Source organism: Tenrec ecaudatus, unplaced genomic scaffold (assembly GCF_050624435.1).
Source record: "Tenrec ecaudatus isolate mTenEca1 unplaced genomic scaffold, mTenEca1.hap1 Scaffold_1186, whole genome shotgun sequence".
Taxonomy (NCBI): Eukaryota; Metazoa; Chordata; class Mammalia; order Afrosoricida; family Tenrecidae; genus Tenrec; species Tenrec ecaudatus.
Genome location: NW_027457745.1, coordinates 9,694 through 32,102, shown reverse-complemented (window position 1 = coordinate 32,102; position 22,409 = coordinate 9,694). Strand labels below are relative to the sequence as shown.

The 22,409-nt window shown below is 40.3% G+C and overlaps 1 protein-coding gene across 1 annotated transcript; it reads right to left on the bottom strand.

Annotated features, from left to right (window-relative positions):
- Positions 1–454: 454 nt before the first annotated feature.
- LOC142435984 (histone deacetylase 8-like) lies at positions 455–21,736 on the bottom strand. The gene is made up of 4 exons (XM_075539987.1): positions 21,347–21,736; positions 20,809–20,861; positions 6,518–6,648; positions 455–5,583 (listed from the first exon to the last, which is right to left on the bottom strand). Exons 1-4 carry the CDS (start codon positions 21,446–21,448, stop codon positions 5,438–5,440), a joined length of 432 nt encoding a protein of 143 aa, XP_075396102.1. The 5' UTR covers positions 21,449–21,736; the 3' UTR covers positions 455–5,437.
- Between the last annotated feature and the right edge of the window lie 673 nt (positions 21,737–22,409).

The following is a 22,409-nucleotide window of genomic DNA, read 5'->3' as shown; positions in this document are numbered from 1 at the left end:
CTGCTCCTCCAAAGGTTACAGCCTAGAAAACTATGGAGGCAGTTCTACTTTGGCATATTGGGTTGCTATATGTCAGAAATTGGCTTGATGGCATATAACAACATTCCATGTTCATGGATAAGACAATATTTTTAACATGGAAGTTCTTCCCAGAATGATCATAGATTCAAAGCAATCACAAATCCCCAGTAAATTATTTTGTGGGTATCAACAAACTAATTCTAAAGTTATATAGAGAGGGAACCAAAACCCGCTGTCATTGAGTTGATTCCAACTCACAACAACCCTTTATAGAATTTCCAGGGCTCTAAATTTTTATGAGAGCAGACCAGCCTTAACTTTTCCCTGAGTGTGGCAGTGCGACACTTACTTGACAGTGCCACCAGAGGTCCTGGAAAGCAAAAGAGTTAGAAAAACCAACACAGTATCTAAAAAGAAGAACACATCAGAAGACTGATGCTATATAACTTTAATACTTAATATGCCTCAAGCCAAACACAAAAATAAATTTACAATGCAGTAAGGACCTAACTGTGCATTCTAAAACCATAAATTCTTAGAAAAATTCAGAAACAACCACATCAGGCTTATTTTTTTAAAGTAGACTCACTAATAAAATAACAAATGTACAAATAGCAAAAGGCAAAAAATAAATGAATGTGATATCATAAAAATTTCAAAATTTTATCCACCAAAAAACTGTTACCAAAAATATGAAAAGACAAGCTACTAACTGGTAGAATATTTGGGGGAACTATATATCCACTAAGAATCTAATAACATATATATATGTAAAACTTAAACAACTTAACAGGAAAACAAATAAAATAGGTAAATGACTTGAATAAACACTTTACCAAAAAGGATATTCCAATGACCAACACACACATGAAAAGATGTTTAATATTATTAGCCACCAGAGAGGTGCAAATATAAACTACATGAGATGTGTTTTCACTCCCATTGGGATAACTATGGTGAGATAAAAACAAAATCAAACAGAAAATATGAAATGTTGGCAAGGATATGTGGAAATTGAAACTCTTACAACACAAATTGAAACGCACCACATCACTGGTATTTCAAATATCAACAGGGTCACTCAAGATGAATATGTTTCAGCAGAGCTTCCAGACTAAGAACAGACCACAAAAATGGAAGAGGCTGTTCAATTCTGAGGGCTAGCTACAGAAAACCTTATGAACAGCAGTGGCTTATAGTGATGGAAAATGACCCCCTCTAGTTGGAAGGCACTTAAAATGCAACTGAAGTATTGCCTCCTCAAAACAGAATCCACCATAATGATGTGGATGATGAAGTAAAGCTTTCAGGACCTTTATGTGCTGAGGCATGGCTCAAAATCAAAAGAAACAGCTGAAAATAGCTATTAATAATCAGAACTTGGAATATATGAAGTATGAATCTAGGAAAGCTATAAGATGTCAAAAGTGAAAATGGAATGCATAAAGATTGATATCCTAAAAAATTGATATCCTAAGCATTAGTGAGCTGAAATGTACTGGTATTGGCCATTTTGAGATTGACAATCACATAATTTACTGTACCAGGAATAATAAGGGCAAAAAGAATAGTATCATAATCTTCATCAAAGAGGAAATTGCAGGATCTATCTTAAAGCATAATGCTGATGTCATAGGATAATATCTATATGCCTACAAGGAAATCTAGTCAATACAAATAATATTAAAATTTACACACCAACAACTACAGATAGTGTTGATGAAACTGGGGGATTCTACTAAATTCTTCAGCCTGAAATTGATCAACCATGCAATGAAAATAGATTGCAAATGATAGGTGATTGGAATGCAGAAGTTTAAACAATGAAGAAGGAACAGTAGTTATAAAACATGGCCATAGGATAGAAATAACGCTGGAAATCATATGATAGAATTTTATAAGGCCAATGGCTTCTTCATTGCAAATACCCTTTTTCAACAACTTAAACAGCAACTGTATGTATACAGTTCAGCAACAGAATACAAAGGAATCAAACTGACTACATCTGTGGGAAAAAAGTATGAAGAAAGCTCATTATCAGCTATCAAAAGGAGGCCAGTTGTGGAACCAATTGAAACAAATTGCTCATTTGTAAATTCAGGTTGAAGGTGAAGAAAATTAAAACAAGTCCATGAGAGTCAAAATACAACCTTGAATATATCTCAGCTGAATTTCAACATCTGAAGAATAGATTTGCTGCACTGAACACTAGTGACAGAAGGTCTGATGAGCTGTGGTAGGACATCAAGAACATCATTTATGAAGACCACAAAAGGTCATTAAAAACACAAGAAAGAAAAAGTCAAAATGAATGTCAAAAGAGACTCAAACTTTCTCTTGAACACAGAATAGCTACAGCCCATGGAAGAAAAGATGAAGTAAAAGAGATGAACAGAAAATTTCAAAAGGCAGCCCGAGAAGACAAATTACTATGAAAAAATGTGCAAAGACTTGAATTTAGAAAACCAAAAAAGAATACACTCAACATATATGAAGTTGAAAGAACTGAAAACAACATTTAAGCCTCAAGTTATAATATTGAAGGATTCCATGAACAAAATATTGAATAATGCAGGAAACAACAAAAGACGATGGAGGGATTACACAGTCACTGTACCAAAAAGATTTGGTTGACATTCAATCATATCAGGTAGTAACCTATGATCAAGAACCTACGGTACTGATGGTCCAAGCTGTACTGAGGGTGTTACCAAAAAGCAAGGCTCCAGTATTTGACAGAATAGTAACTGACAAAATAAAAATTGAAATGTCTCAACAAGGTGATGAAGCACTGAAGAAAACTCAAAGATAGCTACCTGGCCAACTGACTACAGTATTTGTGTTGTGCCCATTTTGAAGAACAGCGACCCCACAGAGTCACAGTTTCCTTACTTCTTTGCATTGATGCCTGGGTTCTCGAGCTGCTTTTTGAAATCATACAGAAAATTTCAAACAATATTAATGTCACATGCAAGTAAAATGTTGATAATTCAAAAACAGCTGCATTGATAGTACATCGATAGGACACTGCCAGAAATTCAAGCCAAATTCAGAAGGACATGGCATAAGAAGTATCACTGCTGATGTCAGATGGATCAAGGCTAAAAGCAGAGACCACAAGAAAAGTGTTTCTTGTGTTTTATTGAATATGCAAAGGCATTCACCTATGTGAACCCTAACAAACTATGGTTAATATTCAGAAGAATGTGAATCCCAAAAGGTAAGTCGTTTGAAAAGAACTGAGAGGTTTAAAATCAGAAGAGGTCTGTCAGGGTAGTATACTTTCACAATTCTTATTCAATCTGTAAGCTGATCAAATAATTTGAGAAGCTGGTCTATATGAAGAAGTACACAGCAGCAGGAGTCGAGGAAGATTTATCAACAACCTGCAGTATGCAGATGACACAATCTGGCTTGCTGAAAATGAGGAGGACTTAAAGCACTTGCTGATTAAGATCAAAATGATTAGGGCAAAGAATGTACAGATGTGCTTTATACAATTGATGTGATAAGAGTTGTATGAGTCCCTAATAAATTGTTTTTTAAAAAAAGAATTGTATGAGCCCCCAATAAAATGATTTTTTTAAAAAAGAAGAACTTAAGTACGGATTACAATTCAATTTTAAGAAAACCAAAATCCTCAGAACTGGACATATAAACAACAGTACGATAAAAGGAGAAAAGAACATTATCAAGGGTTTCAGTTTGTCTGGAATCATTTCATTCAGACAGCACACTGATAAATTGTTTTTAAAATCCTTTTCTTCCAACATTCGTTAAATACTACAGACATATCAGAAAAGATGCTGAGTACTAAAAAGGCCTTCTCAAGAGTATTACTGCTTGAAATGTTAATATAAACCTCTATGAAGACTTTTTCCTCTAATCCCAAGCAATACCTAAGAATAGCTTTCTCCTTAGAGAATTGCTCATTTCTAGGTTACTACTTTCTTTAGAGATGGAAGCGTACGTTTGCTTCTTGATTCTTCAGTCTTCCAATTTCGAACTATTCTCATCAATTCTCTATTTGAAAATGTTTGCAACTTCTTTCATGAACGATCTCAAAACTAGTACTTATAAGACTTTTTTCTACTGCTAAATCTCTTCAGTTCACACAGGTATTCAACTGATACCATTATTGATGTTGTTCCCTACTTATTCTTATCTTGCTAATGTTCCTCAAGTGAAATATCCCCAGGAAATTTTCAGAAAGGTGAAGAGGAGTTTAGAGATTGTGCAGTTATCCTTCACACTGCCCATTTCACTGATGAAAAATTGAGGCCTACAAAGTAAGTTACCTTGTTATGAGTAAAACTAGGCTTAGAACCCGGTTATCTTGACTTTCAATAGTATAGTATTCTTTCTACTATGCTGTTATTAGTCACCTTCTATTTCCATTTGTATCTCTTCAGGATGCCTAATACATACAAATCTCTCAGCAGATGTCAATAAAATAAGCATAAGCTTTTACGAGGAGGTACCCCCCAAAACCAAGAGCTTTTGTAGTACTCATTTTTTCATAGTGCTCATCCCTCCACCCCCCGCCAGGTGAGCATGGAGCAACTCGCACTTAATACACCCAGTGGCATTGCCTGGGAACGTTCTCTAGTCACAGTGAATTTTTTGTGTGTGAAAGCAGTTTTGCTTGAATCTTTCATTTTGGGGGGATGGCCGATTTAAGAGAACAGTGTACAGCTGTGAAATTTTGCTTTCTGCTCAGGAAAATTGCTGCAAAAACTGTTGTGATGTTGAACACAGCTAACAAAAGGAGTGCTGTGGGAAAAACTCAAGATGAGTAGTTTTCTCGTTTAAAAAAAGGTGCAATGTTGATTGATGACAAACTTTGTTCTGGGTGTCTGTCAACTCATAGTGCACTTGGGAGTTTGTTCCACCAGGTTAATCAAGTTTTCACATTGCAGAACAGTGTGCGACCAAAAAAAGGCCTGATTTGTGGCAGACAGGGGACTGGTTTTGCCACCACGACAATGCACCTGCTCATGCAGCCATCTCAATAGGCCAGTTTTTGTCAAAAAAAAAAAAAAACTAGCATGCCTCTCTTGCCCCACGCACCTTACTCTCACGTGGCCTTGCTCCATGTGACTTCTTTTTGTTTCCAAGAATAAAGAGGGACATGAAAGGACAGCAATTTGATGAAGTTAGAAAAAGTGAAGAAAAAAACAAGGGAGGTACAGTCAGCCATCCAAACACGAGTTTGAAAAATATTTCCAAGAATGGAATTGCAGATTTGACAAATGTATTAAGTATAATGGAGGGTAGTTTGAAGGTGATAAGGTTGTTTTGTAAAAAATTTAAATACATAGCTTGTAAAAAGTTTTCATTTTGGGGGGAGAGTACCCCCTTGTACATAACAGGAAAATTGATTCAGGTACAGTCAGAAAGTAGGAAAGCAATTTTCTTACTTCTTTGCATGATGCCACCCTCCAGACCAGTTAATTGCTATTTTGCTCTTTCCATCAATCAGGCATTGGGCAGCTGTGATTGTAGCTCCTCCTACAGCTGCTGCACAGTCAAATATCCCTTCAGTGGCTGGGCAGTCATAACCTTAGGGCAAGAATCAGATTACTTTGTAAGAAATGAATTTTACAACAAGGAAAATGTGTTTGAGATGAGACAATTTACCGAAAAGTGACTGCGCTGGCATGAGCTGCAACTGAGACAGAAACATTCTAATAATAGGAAAAGGATTTTTAAAATATTAGAGCTTGAGAGAAAAAAAACCTTACACGTTAACTAGTCATAACCAATAGGTGAAGAAATTGAGGCCTGAGAAATGGTATCTCTTGCTTACATAGCAGAGAGTCAGGTCTGCAACTGAGGTTTCTTGATTCTCAGTCCAGTGTGCTTTCTACTAAACCATGGTGATAGCCATTTAGTTTTTAAAATGTAGTTGTTTAATAAAGGATACAGTAGAAAATTTAGCTAGGCCATAAACCTGTATTCAAGGACATCCAAGTCAGCACATACACAATCAGACTAGATATAGACACCACAATTAGAGCCTAACAGGGGTCCTGGTGGTTATGTTTGGAGCTGCTAACATAATAGTAAGGTCAGCAGTTTGAAACCACCAGAGGCTCCACAAGAAAAAGATGAGGCTTTCTACTCCCATGGAGATTTAGTTTCAGAAACGTAAAGGGGAAGTTCTATTATGTCCTATAGGGTTGCTATGAATCAGAATGAACTCAATGGCAGTATAGTTTGGGTTTCATTTTTTTTTTTATGGTTTATCAGGGCCTAAACCATTGAAAGACTTTCCCCCATCTAATCCATCACTCAGTTTCACAAAACCCATACCGTTTTCTCAAATGATGTTACGTAGCTAAACCAAGAGATTAATGATTAACACATTATTTAACTGGAGATTTATTAAAAATCACAATACAAATTATAAATAATTAACTAGTTACAATCTATAGATGAAAGTGTTCTACCTCTCATCATTGTCTTGTTAGTCATTGTCTCATTAGAACCTTACCTAGCCCATATTCTATGGAGTCGGGGTGGTCATCATCACCATCTTGGCTGACCATCTGGAGATGCTGCAGATAGGCATCTGTATGAAAGGAGGCCATCTCCTCCATGGACACCACTTTGGGCTTAACAATCCTAACAACAACAGAGAAAACAAAGGAATGTGAATGAGGCAGACCCAGATTATGTTAAAAGTTGTAAAGGAGTCAGCAATCTGAGCAGAAAATACAACTCTCAGATTCTGATTTCAGTAAGCTGAAGTGATACGCACAATGTGTTTTTCTATCGCACTATATAATCTATACTTCCTCACATCATGTTAATGTACTCACAATGTGAACAATAAGGGGATTGGTTTTCCTTTTGAGTTCATAGGTAGGTAAAAACGAAAGAATATTCATACTTAAAATAAAAATTTTAAATATGCATCAGAAAACTTGTGCTCCACAAGTTACAGCTTTTTTTAATTAATTTATTTATTTATTTATTTTAACAATTTATTGGGGCTGATACAATTCTTTTCACAGTTCATACATATACATACATCAATTGTATAAAGCACATCTGTACAGTCTTTGCCCTAATCATTTTTTTCTCTTTTCTTCTTTTACATTTTATTAGGGACTCAAACAACTCTTACCACAATCCATACATATACATACATCAATTGTATAAAGCACATCCATACATTCCCTGCCCCAATCATTCTCAAGGCATTTGCTCTCCACTTAAGCCCCTTGCATCAGGTCCTCTTTTTTTCCCCCCTCCCTCCCTATTCCCCCCTCCCTCATATGCCCTTGGTAATTTATACCTCCTTATTTTGTCATATCTTGCCCTATCCTGAAAGTTACAGCTTTAATGGCAAACCCATAGGCGGAAATGCTTTCATTTTCATTTGAAATACTTTCATTCCTAAGTGGCCATTATAATGCTTTCTGATAATTTTTTCACTTCGGTTCTTGTTCCAGCTCTATATTTACTAGCTCAATAACCTTAGGTGAGCTATTTGACCACTCTGCAGCTCAAATTAACTCATCTGTAAAATGGGGATACATTATGAGATGCATATGGAGATTATACAACAACATATGAATATGCTTTATGTATCCCTATCATTATTAATATTAAGGGATAAAAGATAGGCAAAATAAAATGTAAAAGTCCCTTTACTTGTTCTCTCACGTCTGTTTCCAAGAGAAGGAACAGAAAGATTATAACCAGGCTTCACTCAGAATCCGTTAAACTCACAAGCAGTAATAAACAGGATTAAGTGAGAGAATAAAGGGAGTTCACCTAACAACAAAATTTACCACTCCCTACCACTAGGAGCCCTGGTTGTATAGTGGGTTATGCACTGAACTGATAACAAGTTCATACCCCAAATCTCAGAAATCCCAAATAGATGTTCTACTCTGTCCTACAGGATCACTAAGAGTCTGAATCAATTCTATTACAGCAGTTTGGATTTTTTTACCCCTGTCTGTCCCACATTTCCTCTTCCTGGCCTCACTACTGTCATTACGTTCTCTAGCCCTTGCCATTTAGGTCCAGAGTCATGGTGGCATAGTGGGTTACATACTAAGTTGCTAAGTGAAAGGTTGGCAATGAAAAACCACCAGGAGAAAGATGAGGCTTTCTACTCCCTTCAAGATTTACACTCACAGAGAGTCGGGGGAAGACGGCTGCCATACAGGTAGCTCACATCCAGAACTCAGTGAGTGGCGAAATTTAGGGGCCTAGTAGGGGTATCAAGTCTGTCTGTCGATTCCCAAGACAACTCAGAGTACTTCTCTGAAGCAGAAGCGGACACCCGTGGTCTCTTGCGTGATGCTCAGAGTGCCCACTCTGCTGGCACCACAGGGCAGCCAGGAGCATTGCGGAGGCAGCTGCCCTGCCTCGGCGCTCTGTGCAGAATCACCAGCTAGTACCCCCTACTCTGCCCATGATGCCCGGGGTCCCATGTGGGTGCTCCAGCCGGTATATCGCCCCCCTGCAGAGATTCATGCCCCATCTGGGCACCCCTTGCTGACCAGCCAGCCAGACGATCCCCGCCTCCTCCTGGGAGGCTCGTGCCCTGGCGCCACAGCATAATCAGGTAGATGGCAGATGATGCTGCCATGCCTTTGTGCTCCCACAAACCGCCAATCAAACTGCCTCCACTCCCAGAGGTCTCAACCCAAAGGTGCCCACCCCATCTCTGCGCTCCTCACAAATCGGCCATCCAGCTCCCTCCCTGGCTTTCTTCCCCCCACCATACATACATGCAATGCACACGCACACACAGAGGTTCCCATCCTACCACACCGTTTCAGGCATGCCAGGGAGCGGACACAAGTCTGGCAGCATTTTCTGCAGTTGTAGCATAGGGACCCAGGCCTTTGGGACTTGCCTACTGCATTCTCCCTTCTCCCTGCTCAATCCACCCCACCCTCTGTGCTCCAAGCAATGGATCAGCACACCAGTAGCGGCCCCCCCTCCCACCCGCCTACCTGTGGGAAGTACTCCTAGCCAGAAGTAGATCACCCAATCCCCAACCCATCCCCAAAATATGTTCCCCTTCACTTGAGTCAACACTTTTTATCAGACCGCAGTGTGCATAGCTGCAAACAACAGCCCCTAAGGAGACCTGAAGGTGGCTGGAGCACAAACCGTAGTTCAAGGGGAGAGGGAAACCCCAGCAGGACAAAGGTGAAACACAACCTTACAAGGAAGTTGGCTAAAAGCAGCCTGCTGAAACACCAGTACCAACCTCCCAAAGAGAGAGCCCAGGGCTCTGAGACACCTGGGAAAATGGTACCTAGTTCCAATAAATCGACCAAACACCAGCAAGCTGCTACAACAGTTTCAACAAGAAAAGAGAAACAAAATCCAATGCCAGAAGACCACCTGGACCTACCACAGAAAGAAATCTTCAGGATGCTGCTTGGAGCTATACAGGACATGAGGGAAGCATTATAGAAAAAGGAGAAAATGATAGAGAAAATAAAGGCCATGCACCAAAGGGAAATACAGGAGTTAAAGGGCGAGATAACAAAAACTAACAGCAAACTCACGGACTTCGCCCAGATATGGAGGAGGCAGAGAACCTCACCAGTGACCTAGAGGATTCTCAAGAAGAATTTAATAAACATGAGAAAAAGTCTCACAAGCCCATCAGAGAAGCTGAAGAAAACCTCAGAGCTATGTCTGACGCTATGAGAAGGAACATCAGAACTATTGGCTTGCCGGAGGAATGCACATCAATGAAGCCAACATCCAAAATAGTGATGGAATGCTTGGAGGAAATTTTCCCTAGCTTAAAGAATGAAAACCAGGCAACTATCCAGGTGGCCGAAAGAATACCAGCTAGACAGAATCCCAATAAGAAGGCACCACGACATAAAGTTGTTAAACTAACTATGAGGAAAAGGGGAAAATTTTAAGAGCAGCTAGGGAAAAACTGGCAACCATATATAAAGGCAAGCAGATAAGAATATGCTCAGATCTATCAGCAGACACTATAAAAAGAGCAGACAATGGAGCAGCATATTCAGAAAATTGCAGGAAAATACCGCAAACCCAAGAATACTCTATCTTGCCAAATTAGCTATCAAAATTGATGGAGAAGTGAGAGTCTTCCTGGACAAGGAAAGTCTCAAAGAATATGCTAAAAGGAACCCAGCACTACAAAAGATCCTCGCCAACCCAGTATGGGCAGAAGAACAACGCTCACCAAGCACATGCAAGAGACCATCCCACAGAAGAACTCCAACCAGAGACCACCAAACGGAAAACAGCTCCCTAGATAACACAGGTTCAACAATGGAAAGAAGGCAAAAATGAACCACTAACACACATATGCACAACCCATGGAAAAGAAATGGAGGTAAGAAAACACCCAACATAAGAGGGATAAAATGATATTACAGAGTCCACAAATAGATGTAATAACCCTGAATATCAATGGATTGAACTCGGGCTTTAAGAGATAGAGACTAACAGACTGGCTTAGAAAACACAATCCCTCCATCTGCTGCCTACAGGAGTCACATCTCAAGATTACAGACAAAAATAGGCTGGGAATCAAAGGCTAGAGAAAAACATACCACGCAAACAACAATTCAAAAAAGCAGGGGTTGCGATTCTAATCTCACATAAAATTGACCTCAAAGGACAAGGGACACTATATAATGCTCAAGGTAACAGTACACAAAGAACTACTATGCATTCTAAACATTTACTCACCAAACAAGTGTTCAGCAGAATATTTCAATCAAACGCTCCAAAAGATGAAAAAAGAAATTACAGCCTCAACAATTATGGTAGGTGACTTCAATACACTGCTCTCTGAGAAAGATCACTGGGAAAGAAGCTCAACAAGGAGGCTAAAGATCTAAACACTAAAATAAGACAATTTGACCTGATAGATATTTACAGAGCTCTCCACCCAAATACAAAAACAATCACATTCTTTTCAAGCCCACATGGCATATATTCAAGAGGGACCACATGCTAGGGCGTAAGTCGAATCTACATAAATTTAAGCACATGGATACCACACAGACCTCTCTCTCTGACCACTGTGTGATAATATTGGAAATCAACAAAAGGAAGATAAAGAAATCAAGGGAAAAAATTGAAGAATGAATAACTCTATTGCAAAAGGAGTATACACTGGTTCAGATCAGAGATGAAATTAGGAAATTTCTAGAAACCAATGAGAATGAAAACATGACATACTAAAACTTATGGGACACAGCAAAGGCAGTCATCAGAGAAAGTCTCATAGTTACATGCTCACATAAGGAGGAGAGGCTTATGACAGATACACTGGCACAACATTTACAGCAAATAGAGCAGAGTCAACAAGATAATACAACTAATAGCAAAAGAAAATAAATCATAAAAAGTAGATCTGAGATTCAGGAGAGAGAAAATAAGAAAACTATGGGGGGGGGGGAATCAATGCTGTTAAAAGTTGGTTCTTCGAAAGGATATACCAAATAGACAAACCTCTCACGAATTTGACCAAAGAAAGAAAGGAACACATTTTAACAGCAAGGATGAGGGGTGAAAGAGTAGATATTACAATGGAACACAGTGAAATCAAAGGATATTTACACAGTACTATGAAGGACTGTACTCCAATGAATTCAAAAACATGGACAAATTCTTGGAAAAACAATTCTTCCCTAGATTATCACTACTGGCCGTCAAGAACCTCAACAGACCCTTATCAATAGAAGAAACAGACAAGGTTATCAAGGGATTACCAAACAAAAATCACCTGGACCAGATGGGTTTACAGGAGACTTCTATCAAGCATACAGGGAAGAACTGACACCAATCCTACACAAACTCTTCCAGAACATAAAAAAAGATGGCAAACTCCCAAATTTCTTCTATGAAGCTAGTATAACTCTGATACCTAAACTGGGCAAGGATCCCACAAGAACTGAGAACTACAGACCAATTTCCCTAATGAATATTGATGCAAAATCCTCAACAAAATACTCGCCAAGAGAATACAAAAATATATACAACAAATAATTCACCATGACCAAGCAGGATTCATACCAGGGATGCAGGGATGGTTCAGTATACGAAAGACCATTAGTAGTATTATAAGCCACACTGAAATGAAAAAGTATAAGAACCACATAATATCGATAGATGCAGAAATAGCATTCGCCAACATCCAACACCAAATCATGTTTAAGACACTCAATAAGCTAGGAATGGAAGGAAAATTCCTCAATATAATAGAAGCTATATATATATAAAAACCAACAGCCACTGTGGTAGTCAATGGAGAAAAGACAAGATCAATTCTTCTGAAAAAGGGAACTAGGCAAGGATGTTCCTTGTCCCCATTAACATCGTACTGGAGGAAAAGAAAGGACATCAAAGTTATTTGTCTGAGGAAGGAAGAAGTGAAATCATCGTTATTCACAGATAATATGATTTTATATATGGAAAATCCTAAAAGTTCCACAAGAGGAGTACTGGAAGCAATAGAGGAATATGCCTATCAGGTTACAAGATCAACAAACAGAAGTTTATTGCAATACTGTCCACATCGGACAAGGCCACAGAAGAGGGGATCAAAAAAAGGGGTACCCTTCACAATAGCCAAACACACATTGAAATATCTAGGGATATACCTAACTCAAAAAACAAAAGATGTGTTCGACAAAAACTACAAAACACTATTAAAACAAACCAACCTCAACAATAAGCGTGACCTCAACAAATGGAAGGAGATCCTATGCTCGTGGATCAGTAGACTCAATATTGTAAAGATGTAAATTCTACCTAAAGCACTATATAAGTTAAATGTTATCCCAATCCAAATTGCAGCATGTTTCTTCAAAGAGTTGGAAAAACAGATTACCAACTTCATATGGAGAAGGAAGAAACCTCGAATTAGCAGAGAACTGTTCAAGAAGGACAAAGTGGGAGGGCTTGCTTTAACCGACATTAATATAGACTATACAGCCACAGTGGTCAAAACACCATAGTATTGGTGTAATGATAGATATTCAGACCAATGTAAAAGGATTGAAAACCCAGAAATAAAATCATCAGCATAAGGACAACTAATCTTTATTAAGGGGCCCCCAAAAGATCAAATGGAAAGTGGATGCCTTCTTCATTCCATGGTGCTGGAAAAATTGATACATAGTTCCAGAAAAATGAAGCAAGACCCTTACCTCACTCCATACACGAGAATAAACTCAAGATGGATCACAGACCTTGAGGTACAACTATTAGGGCCATTAATGAGGGCATTGGGACAAACTTGAGAATCTTGGCTCAGGGATTACATACCGTATATACTCGTGTGTAAGCCAAGTTTTCAGCACAAAAATGTGCTGAAAAACTGATGTTCGGCTTATACACGGGTCAGTGGTACGAATGGATGTCATCTGGTCAAGCCTGACTAACAAAAGGAGGAAATCTCATGAAGCCTGCCATAGAGTTAATAGCAAAGTGGGTTTGAGATGCATGGAAAGACATTCCAGAAGACATGGTACAACGTGCCTTCCAGAAATGTAGTATTAGTAATGCTATGGATAGCATATGGTAACCCACTAAAAAGGAGGGGGGGGGAAGACATGGGTAGCCTGGGGAACAGGGCACTAACCCACACAGGGGGAGGGTGCTGATTGTGTCTCCACAGGGAAAGAGGGACCAGACTTCAACCCGGAGCTCCAAAACAAGAACACAACACACTGACATGAAGCAGGGAACCGATAGAGAGGCCTGAGGGGCCGGCCCCATTACCAACTGAGTATACAGCACCTTCCCCCTCATAAGAATTAACTTCAGAGGACAGCACTGAAGCTAAAGCTCAAGGAGAGGGAACTGTCTAATTAGAGCACACAGGAGCCAATGAGGGGGGCAGGGGAAAAAATAGTGAAGCGCATCCTGGCTGACCAAGTCCTGAGGACAATGTTTCTGCTCAGAGCAGCAATGCAAAAAGACGACCACCAGGCCAGCCTCATCACAGGACACAGCATCTTCATTGACCCATAGCACCAATGGGGAGGACACTAGAGATACACGGCGGGAATTGTGCCCGCCCTGAGTCACTACAGCAAAGCCAGCCTCTGGTGGCATGCAGCAGAGCAGCAGGGGGAGCAAAGCAATGAAGTCCCCAGGGATAGATGTGGGGCCAGGGCATGGCACCGCACCAGACTCGACTGGAAAGCACTCATGAAGGACAACAAATAAACCCTCAACTGTTTATAGGGGTTTTTGTGTTATTGTTGTTGTTGTTGTAGCTATTGTTTTATTTTCTATTGTTGCTTCATTGTACTCGGTCTTGTGATGGTGCATATTATTGTCGCTGCATGTTTACCTGAAAGGGATAGGCGGGATATACAAGCCGGAGGAGAGAACAAGGGGATGATAGTTCCAGGGGGATGTGGGAGAGGGGGAGGAGGGGGAAAGGAAGTGGGTGTGAACAAACCCAGGGACAAGGGAACAAGTGATCCAAAATCAGTGGCAAGGAGGGTGTAGGAGGCCTGGCAGGGCTGGATAACGGACAATGTAACCAAAAGGAATTCCTGAAACCCAAATGAAGGCTGAACATGATAGTGGGACACTAGGAACATACAAAGAAATAGAGGAAAGAACTAGGAGGCAAAGGGTAGTTATAGAGATCTAAATACAGGCATATGCAGATGTAAATATAATTATATACGATGAGGGGGGAATAAATCTATGTACATAAATTTATAGGTTTAGTATTAAGGAAAAAGATAGACAGTGGGCCCCTATGTACTCCCTCAACACAAGAACACTTTGTTCTAACAATTCAGTAGTATGAGATGCTCACCTTCCTGGCACAATCACTGAAGACAACAGGTGCACAAGCAAATGTGGTGAAGAAAACTGATGGTTCCCGGCTACCAAAAGATATAGCATCTGAGGTCTTAAAGGCCTGACGATAATAAGGCAGCCATCTAGCTGAGAAACAACAAAACTCACATGGAAGAAGCACACCAGCCTGTCCCGACTAGATCGCTGAGGACAAAGCAGGTGCATAAGCAAATGTGGTGAAGAAAGCTGATAGTTCCCGGCTGTCAAAAGATATAGAATCTGGGGTCCTAAGGCTGGAAGATAAACAAGGGGCATCTAACTGAGAAACAAAGAAGCCCACATGGAAGAAGCACACCAGCTTGTGAGATCACAAGGCATCGAAGGATCAGGTATCAGGCATCAAAGACCAAAAAAATAATAATAATAATCGTAGCATTGTGAATGAGGGGGAGTGCGGAGTGGGGACCCAGAACCCATTTGTGGGAAATTGGACATCCCCTTGCAGAAGGGCCATGGGGAGGAGATGAGCCAGTCACGGCACAGTGCAGCAATGATGAAACATTCAATACTCCTCTAGTTCTTGTACGCTTCCTTTCCCCCTCCCCCCATTATCATGATGCCCATTTTACCTTACAAATCCAGCTGGACTGGAGGATGTACACTGGTACAGATAGGAACTAGAAATGCAGGGAATCCAGGACAGATGGACCCCTCAGGACCAGTGGTGAGAGTGGTGATACCCAGAGGGTACAGGAAAGGTGAGGGAGAAAGGGGGAACAGATTACAAGGATCTACATATAACCTCCTCCCAGTAGAGAAGGGGTGAAGGGAGACTTTAGATGGTGTAAGATGTGACAAAATAATAATGATTTATAACTTATCAAGGGTTCATGAGGGAGCGAGGAGAGGGGAAAAATGAGGAACTGATACCAAGGGCTCAAGTAGAAAGCAACTGTTTTGAGAATGTGGATGGCAACAGATGTACATATATGCTTGACACAATGGATGCATGTATGTATTGTGATGAGTTGTACGAGCCCCCAATACAATGATTTTTTAAAAGAAAAAAAAAGATTTACACTCTGAGAAACCCACAAGGTCAGGCTAGCTAAAATTTAAAATATACATGACAGCCATGGGATATACTGTTGTTTATAGCCTACTACTAGCATCAAGAAGGCCAGAAGAAATCCTGTAATTCAACCTCAAATGTATATTACTGTAGTTCAATCTCAAAAATAAAATCCATTTGGTCTCACACTTAATTCTACCCCCAATCTAAGGATAATTAGTTCTTATAATGAGGTCCTGCTGAATGCTCACCCTCACAGAAGGTATAGTTGCTATAGCAAAGTGTGGTGAAGAAACTAGATGGTGTCCAGCTTTAAAAAAAGAATAGCATCTGGAGTCTTCAATCAAGCAGCCATCTAAGTGAGGCATCAACTAAGTCTACATGGAAGAAGCACAGCAGTCTGTGTGATTCAAAGACTAAGCAAGAAAATCCAAATCTAAAGGAGTGAAAGTTATCAGGGCTTAAATTGTGAATACACAATTTGCAGAAGGCTATGGATGACAATGAGATCCCAAAATTCATCTGCAAGGCCCCCACATGGAGTGAGTCTCCAGTGAGCCCTTCTGACCAGAGTCCAGGGATGTGAATAGCCTTGCTCTTAGAGAGCACTGGAAACTTAAGATGTAAGACCTCATCATTTGATCTACTGTTTGACCCATTTGAAAGTTGTCATAGTTTTTAATACTTCCTTTCTTTTTTACTGGAGTTTTTCACTAGTTTACTTTGTTATTATTGTAGCTCCTTTTTTATTTTGCATGATTTCCAGTTTATGAAACCCCGGGTAGGTAAATCTATGGGAACAGTAACTGAGTTAAGGGATTAATAGCTTACTGAGGATATAGGAAAGGAGTTTGGAGGGAAATGGGGAGAATAATGAGTGTAAAAAGGAAACAAAGTTCTAGAACTGATTGTAGCAATAATTATACAACTCTTTAATATTAGTGAACTATAAATATTAATGTATGTGAATTATATGTCAATAAAACTATTGAAAAAAATAAGATCCATACTTCAAGAAAAAAATGTCTATATCATCAGAGGTGATTTTTTTTTTAGTTTCTTGGACCATGTTCCCAGATCCAATAGCTCCAATTTCTACTACTTTTCTATTTATTTAATAAATATCAAAAATCAAAGTCACTATTAATAAATATCTCCCAACTTAACAGTAAAGAAATAGGACATCTTTGCTATGCTTTCTGGTTTGTCATAAAGGTTTTGGGAAATGGTAAATAACTTTAATGGAAAGCATATAATTTTTATGTTTGCCAAATACATAGATGGCTTCAAACAATGCCTGAACACACCAAACCATGAGAGCAATGTAACCGCAAGCAGGAATACATGAAAAGATTGGGCTACAGGGCCAGCCCCAACCAGAGCCAAACTGACCCCCTCCCTAAATGTATGTGCAACAGACCACACTAAACCTACAGGTGAGGTGAGGGGCCGGCACATCACGTCCACATGGAAGCAAACTGAAAAAGAAAAAGATAAAGGGATAGTCGGTCTAGACCCCATTATCGGCACACCAAGCCCCGAGGATGACGTTCCTGCATGGAGCTGCTAAAACACAGAGATGTCTGTAGGGCCGACAACAGCTCATAACATGTTGTCCCTTACTGGAGCATACTGCAATAGAGGACAATACTGGGGACATGTGGCAAGGAGGTAGTGCGGTCTGAACCCCCCACAGTGGGGCAAATCAAGAAAGGAACACAACAGATCAGCAACTGAAGCAAAGCCCCTAATGAGCTACCAAAATAGACTTCAGGCTAGGAGTGGCAAATCCTGGAATTCCCCCAGGACCAATGGGGAGTCATAAAGGTCAGTGGAAAGACCTGGAAGTATGTATGTTTTTCCTGTTTTTCTTCTTTTCTTTTTTCAATCTTTTGTTATCTTTTTGTTTGGTCGATGCCATTGTTGGTATGCCCACTTACATAAGACAGGCATGGGACCTGTCTTGAGGAGAAAGCTTGAGGAGAAAGCAATGGGACCAACAGTCCCGGAGGGACCTGGGGGGAGAAGGGGGCAGGGGAAGGGGGCGGGGGAAGGATAGTGTGAGCAAACAACGCCATAGACAGAGGAACAACTAGGGAATTAAAACCAACAACAGGAGGATATAGAGATCCTGGGGGTGTTAGAGCAGCAGCAATCTAGCTAAGAGGAAGTACTATGAGGCAGAAGTAGGACAAGCATGATGAGGTAGAAGGAAGGTAAAAAGAAACAGAAGAATTATCTAGGAAGCAAAAGCTATGGACAGAGGCATAAGCATAGATGTGTCCATATGTAAATACATTAATCTATAAAAATAGAAGTATTGGCCTATGTACATATTTTTATAAATAATACACTGAAGTAGTGGATGGACTTCAGGCCTCAGCTCATACCCTTCCTCAATACAAGAACACTTTGTTCTGTCATTCTGTGATGCCCACCCTCCTGGTACAATCCCTGAAGACAAAATGGGTGCATAAGCAAATGTGGTGAAGAAGGCGGATGGTGCTCAGCTATTAAAAGATAAGTGTCTAGGGCAGAGGTCCTCAAACTTTCTAAACAGGAGGCCAGTTCACTGTCCCTCAGACCCATTGAAGGGCTGGATTATAGTTTTAAAAAAAAAAACTATGAACAAATTCCTATGCACACTGCACATATTTTTTTAATTGTTTTGTTAGGGGCTCATACAACTTTTATCACAATCCATACAAACATCAATTGTGTAAAGCACATTTGTACATTCATTGCCCTCATCATTCTCAAAACATTTGCTCGCCACTTAAGCCCCTGGCATCAGCTCCTCATTTTATTCTCCCCCTTCCCTCATGAACCCTTGATAATTTATAAATTATTATTTTGTCATATCTTGCCCTGTTCAACGTCTCCCTTCACCCACTTTTCTGTTGTTCGTTGCCCAGGGAGGAGGTCACAAGTAGACCCTTGTAATTGGTTCCCCCTTTCCAACCCACCCTCCCTCCACCCTCCCGGTATCGCCACTCACACTATTGGTCCTGAAGGGATCATCCGCCCTGGATTCCCTGTGTTTTCAGTTCCTACCTGTACTAGTGTACATCCTCTGGTCTAGCCAGAATTCGGATCATGATAGTGCGGGGTGGTGGGGAGGGGAGAAGCATTTAGGAACTAGAGAAAAGTTGTATTTTTCATCGGTGCTACATTGCAACTTGACTGGCTCGTCTTCTCCCCTAGACCCCGCTGCAAAGGGATCTCCAGTGGCCGACAAATGAGGTTTGGGTCTCCACTCTGCACTCTCCCCTCATTCACTATGGTAACACTTTTTTGTTCTGATGATGCCTTATACCTGATCCCTTCAACACCTCATGATCGCACAGGCTGGTGTGATTCTTCCATGTGTGCTTTGTTGCTTCTGAGCTAGATGGCCGCTTCCAAAAGCAGAGCTGATATCAAAGAGTTCAAGGAAGAAAATGTTTTGAAACTGATTGTGGTAGCGATTTTACAACACTGCGTGATATGATTGAACTACAGAATGGTGTGATGTCTGGCTTAGCTCCTAATAGAATGGTTTGGGAAAAAAATGAAACAGGTCTCACACCTCACATTATATACAAAAACAAACTCAAGATGAATCAAAGACCTAAATATAAAACACACAACCATAAAAACCATCAATGAAAAATAGGGACATGCTTAAGGGCCCTAATGCCAGGCATAAACACACTACCAAACGTAATGAAAAATAGCCACACTACAGAAGACAAAATAAAGGGCTGGGGCCTCCTAAAACAATGACATTTATGCACATCGAAAGAGTTAAAAAAAAGAAGCCACGTATTGGGGGGAAAAATTACTAATAACACATCAAATAAAGGGCTAATCTCCAAAATTTACAGAAAACTACAACATCTTAAGAAGAAAAATACAAATAACCCAAACAAAAATTGACCACCCTGACAATTTACCAAAGATGACATAGAGGCAGACAGCAACCCTCTGAAAAATGTTCATGTTTATTAGCAATAAGAGAAATACAGATTAAAACAATGAGAAAACACCTCACACCGACACTTCTATCAATCAATAAAACACAAAATAATAAAGAAGGGATGCAGAGAGATTGGAACCCTCATACATTGCTGATGGGACTGTAGAATTATGCAACCACCAGGGAAACGAGCATTGTTCTTCCTGAAACAAATGCAAATGCAATTACCTGATGATCTTGCAATCTCTCTACTGGGCATGCACCGTAAAAAAATAAAGAATAAAGCACAAACAGACATCTACGCACTATGTCTACTGCAGCAATTTCCACAATAGCAAAGAGCATGGAAACAATCCAAAACACTAATTACAGAGGTGTGAATAAACAAACTGTTTCACGCATACAATTTAAAAAGACGACTCCTGTGAACACCCAAGGGCAACGCTAGAGAACATTGTGCTTAGCAAAGTTAGCCACTCTTAAAACAGATAAAAAATTAATGACACCATTATTACAGGAAGAGTGAGCTTTACCCTAAAAGATAAGACTCCGAAGACGGTGCCTCCCCCAGGAATAGGGGTGGGGGCAGGGGCAGGGAGAGAGGAGGGAAAGGAAATTATAAAGGGAGGACAGACAGAAGGGAAAAAGAGAAAGTCACATTCATGGAAGGTTTAACGGGATATTTATTATTGATTTCATTTATTAGCAACTATATATAACATGCTTCTTATAAGCCAAAATAAATATATACGTAAATAAATAAAAGCAAGAGCAAAGGGTCACAGCCTTAAAACAAAACAAAAAAACACTCCAGATTCCTTACCCCTCAGATCTAACTATTGGTCTGAGTGGCTTAAAAAAAGGAGGGAAAGTAAAATTGCATTTAGGAGTCTTTAGTGATAAGCAAGTTCATTTCAAACATATGAGAAAAAAGACTATGCTCAAGAAAATAACTTACCTCATTTGCTTATGCAGCGCGTATGCTTCAATCAGAGAATGTACCATACTGGCCTAAAAAAAAAAGCAGCATGCAAAAAAAAAGGCAGAAAATAATCTGTGCTTAATTTCTCTTGAAAGTGTAATTGAGCACAATCCTATGTTCTCATCCTCTTGAACCTACACTTTAGACAATATAGGTATTACCTAAATGGCTAAAGCGAAAACACCAGACCTTAATTAATTTTTCTCCTCCAACTTCTTCCATACGACTTCGGAGATTCTCAAGTAAAGCCACACCATCCTCTCTGTGCCAACCTCTCCCTTGTGCCCCCCACCCCACCTGTCCTTTGGCACCCCGCCGATAAACGCTGCTCTCGGAGAACACTTCCTCCACCCAATATTACTTCACAAATTTGTCACGAAGATCTTCCCAAACTCTAAAATCCTCGGCGCTTCCAAAAGCCGCCCCACCCCCACCCCCTCTGCCCGGTCGACTGCCTCCATTGCCGCCCGCCTCCACCAAAAAGCCCACGATTTTTCGTCCCCAACTTTCTCACCCGTTTGGGGACTTTCGACAAGGAGTCGCACATCCTGACATACTCAGGACTGTAGATGTAAACCGGGGCCAGCGACTGCCCACCATCCTCAGACTCCTCCATCTTCCACTGGCAATCCTTCCGTTAAGATCCGGCTCCTCGCAGACTCAGTTCGAGTCGAGTTCCTGCTCCTGTGAACAGTCGCAGGTGCTCTCTGGTCAACATTCCCTCCTATTCCCGAGCTCTCCGGAAACGCTTTCCCCGCCCCACATCGACTGAGAGAAAACAATGCGCCTGCCTCCGTGGAAACCATCCAGTTCAAAAGAAGGTTTGGTAGCTATAAATTTTTTAAATTCTAAATAGTTGTCCAAAGGGATAGAAATTTACAGCAAAAATAAGTCCAGTCAAAGCCAACCATCCTTGTTGCCCAACGGGGCTATTTGTGATTAGGTCAAACCACCTGCAGAGCATGCTGGGAGATGTAGTTTCCAGTAGTTTGAGGCAAGGAAGAGTCGCGGCTTGCCGCCAATTTGATTTTTAGGGCTAAAACACATAACCTCGGCTCTTTATAAAGTCCTTGCAAATACATACTTTTAAATACTTAAAGATGTAGCTATTCATGAGTTTACCATAACCTATTTCTATCAGCCGTGTCTTCCAATGACAAAGTGGGGGCGGTGGGGAGGAGGGAGAGGGGAGAGGGACAGACAGGATTTAGGTCATACAAGGAATTAGGAATCCTAGTAGCACAGTAGTTAAGCGCTGAGCTGCTAACCAAAGGATGGGCAGATTGCACCCGCCAGCTACTTTACTTACTTTGCTTCTAGAGAAGAGGATGTGGCAGTCAGTTTCCATAAAGGTTCTAGCCTTTGAAACCCTGCGAGGCAGTTCTATTCTGTCCTATAGGGTAACTATGGTTTGGGTTTTGTTTTTGTTTAATGAAAGATATAAACGATTTTTAAAATTTGACCAGTAAATCCTCGTATTAATATTAGTTCATCAGTTCTCATCATATGGTAGTTAACAATTTCAAATAATTTACTCTGGCAAATGTTTCCCAAGACACTGGCAGGTTCTGATCAGT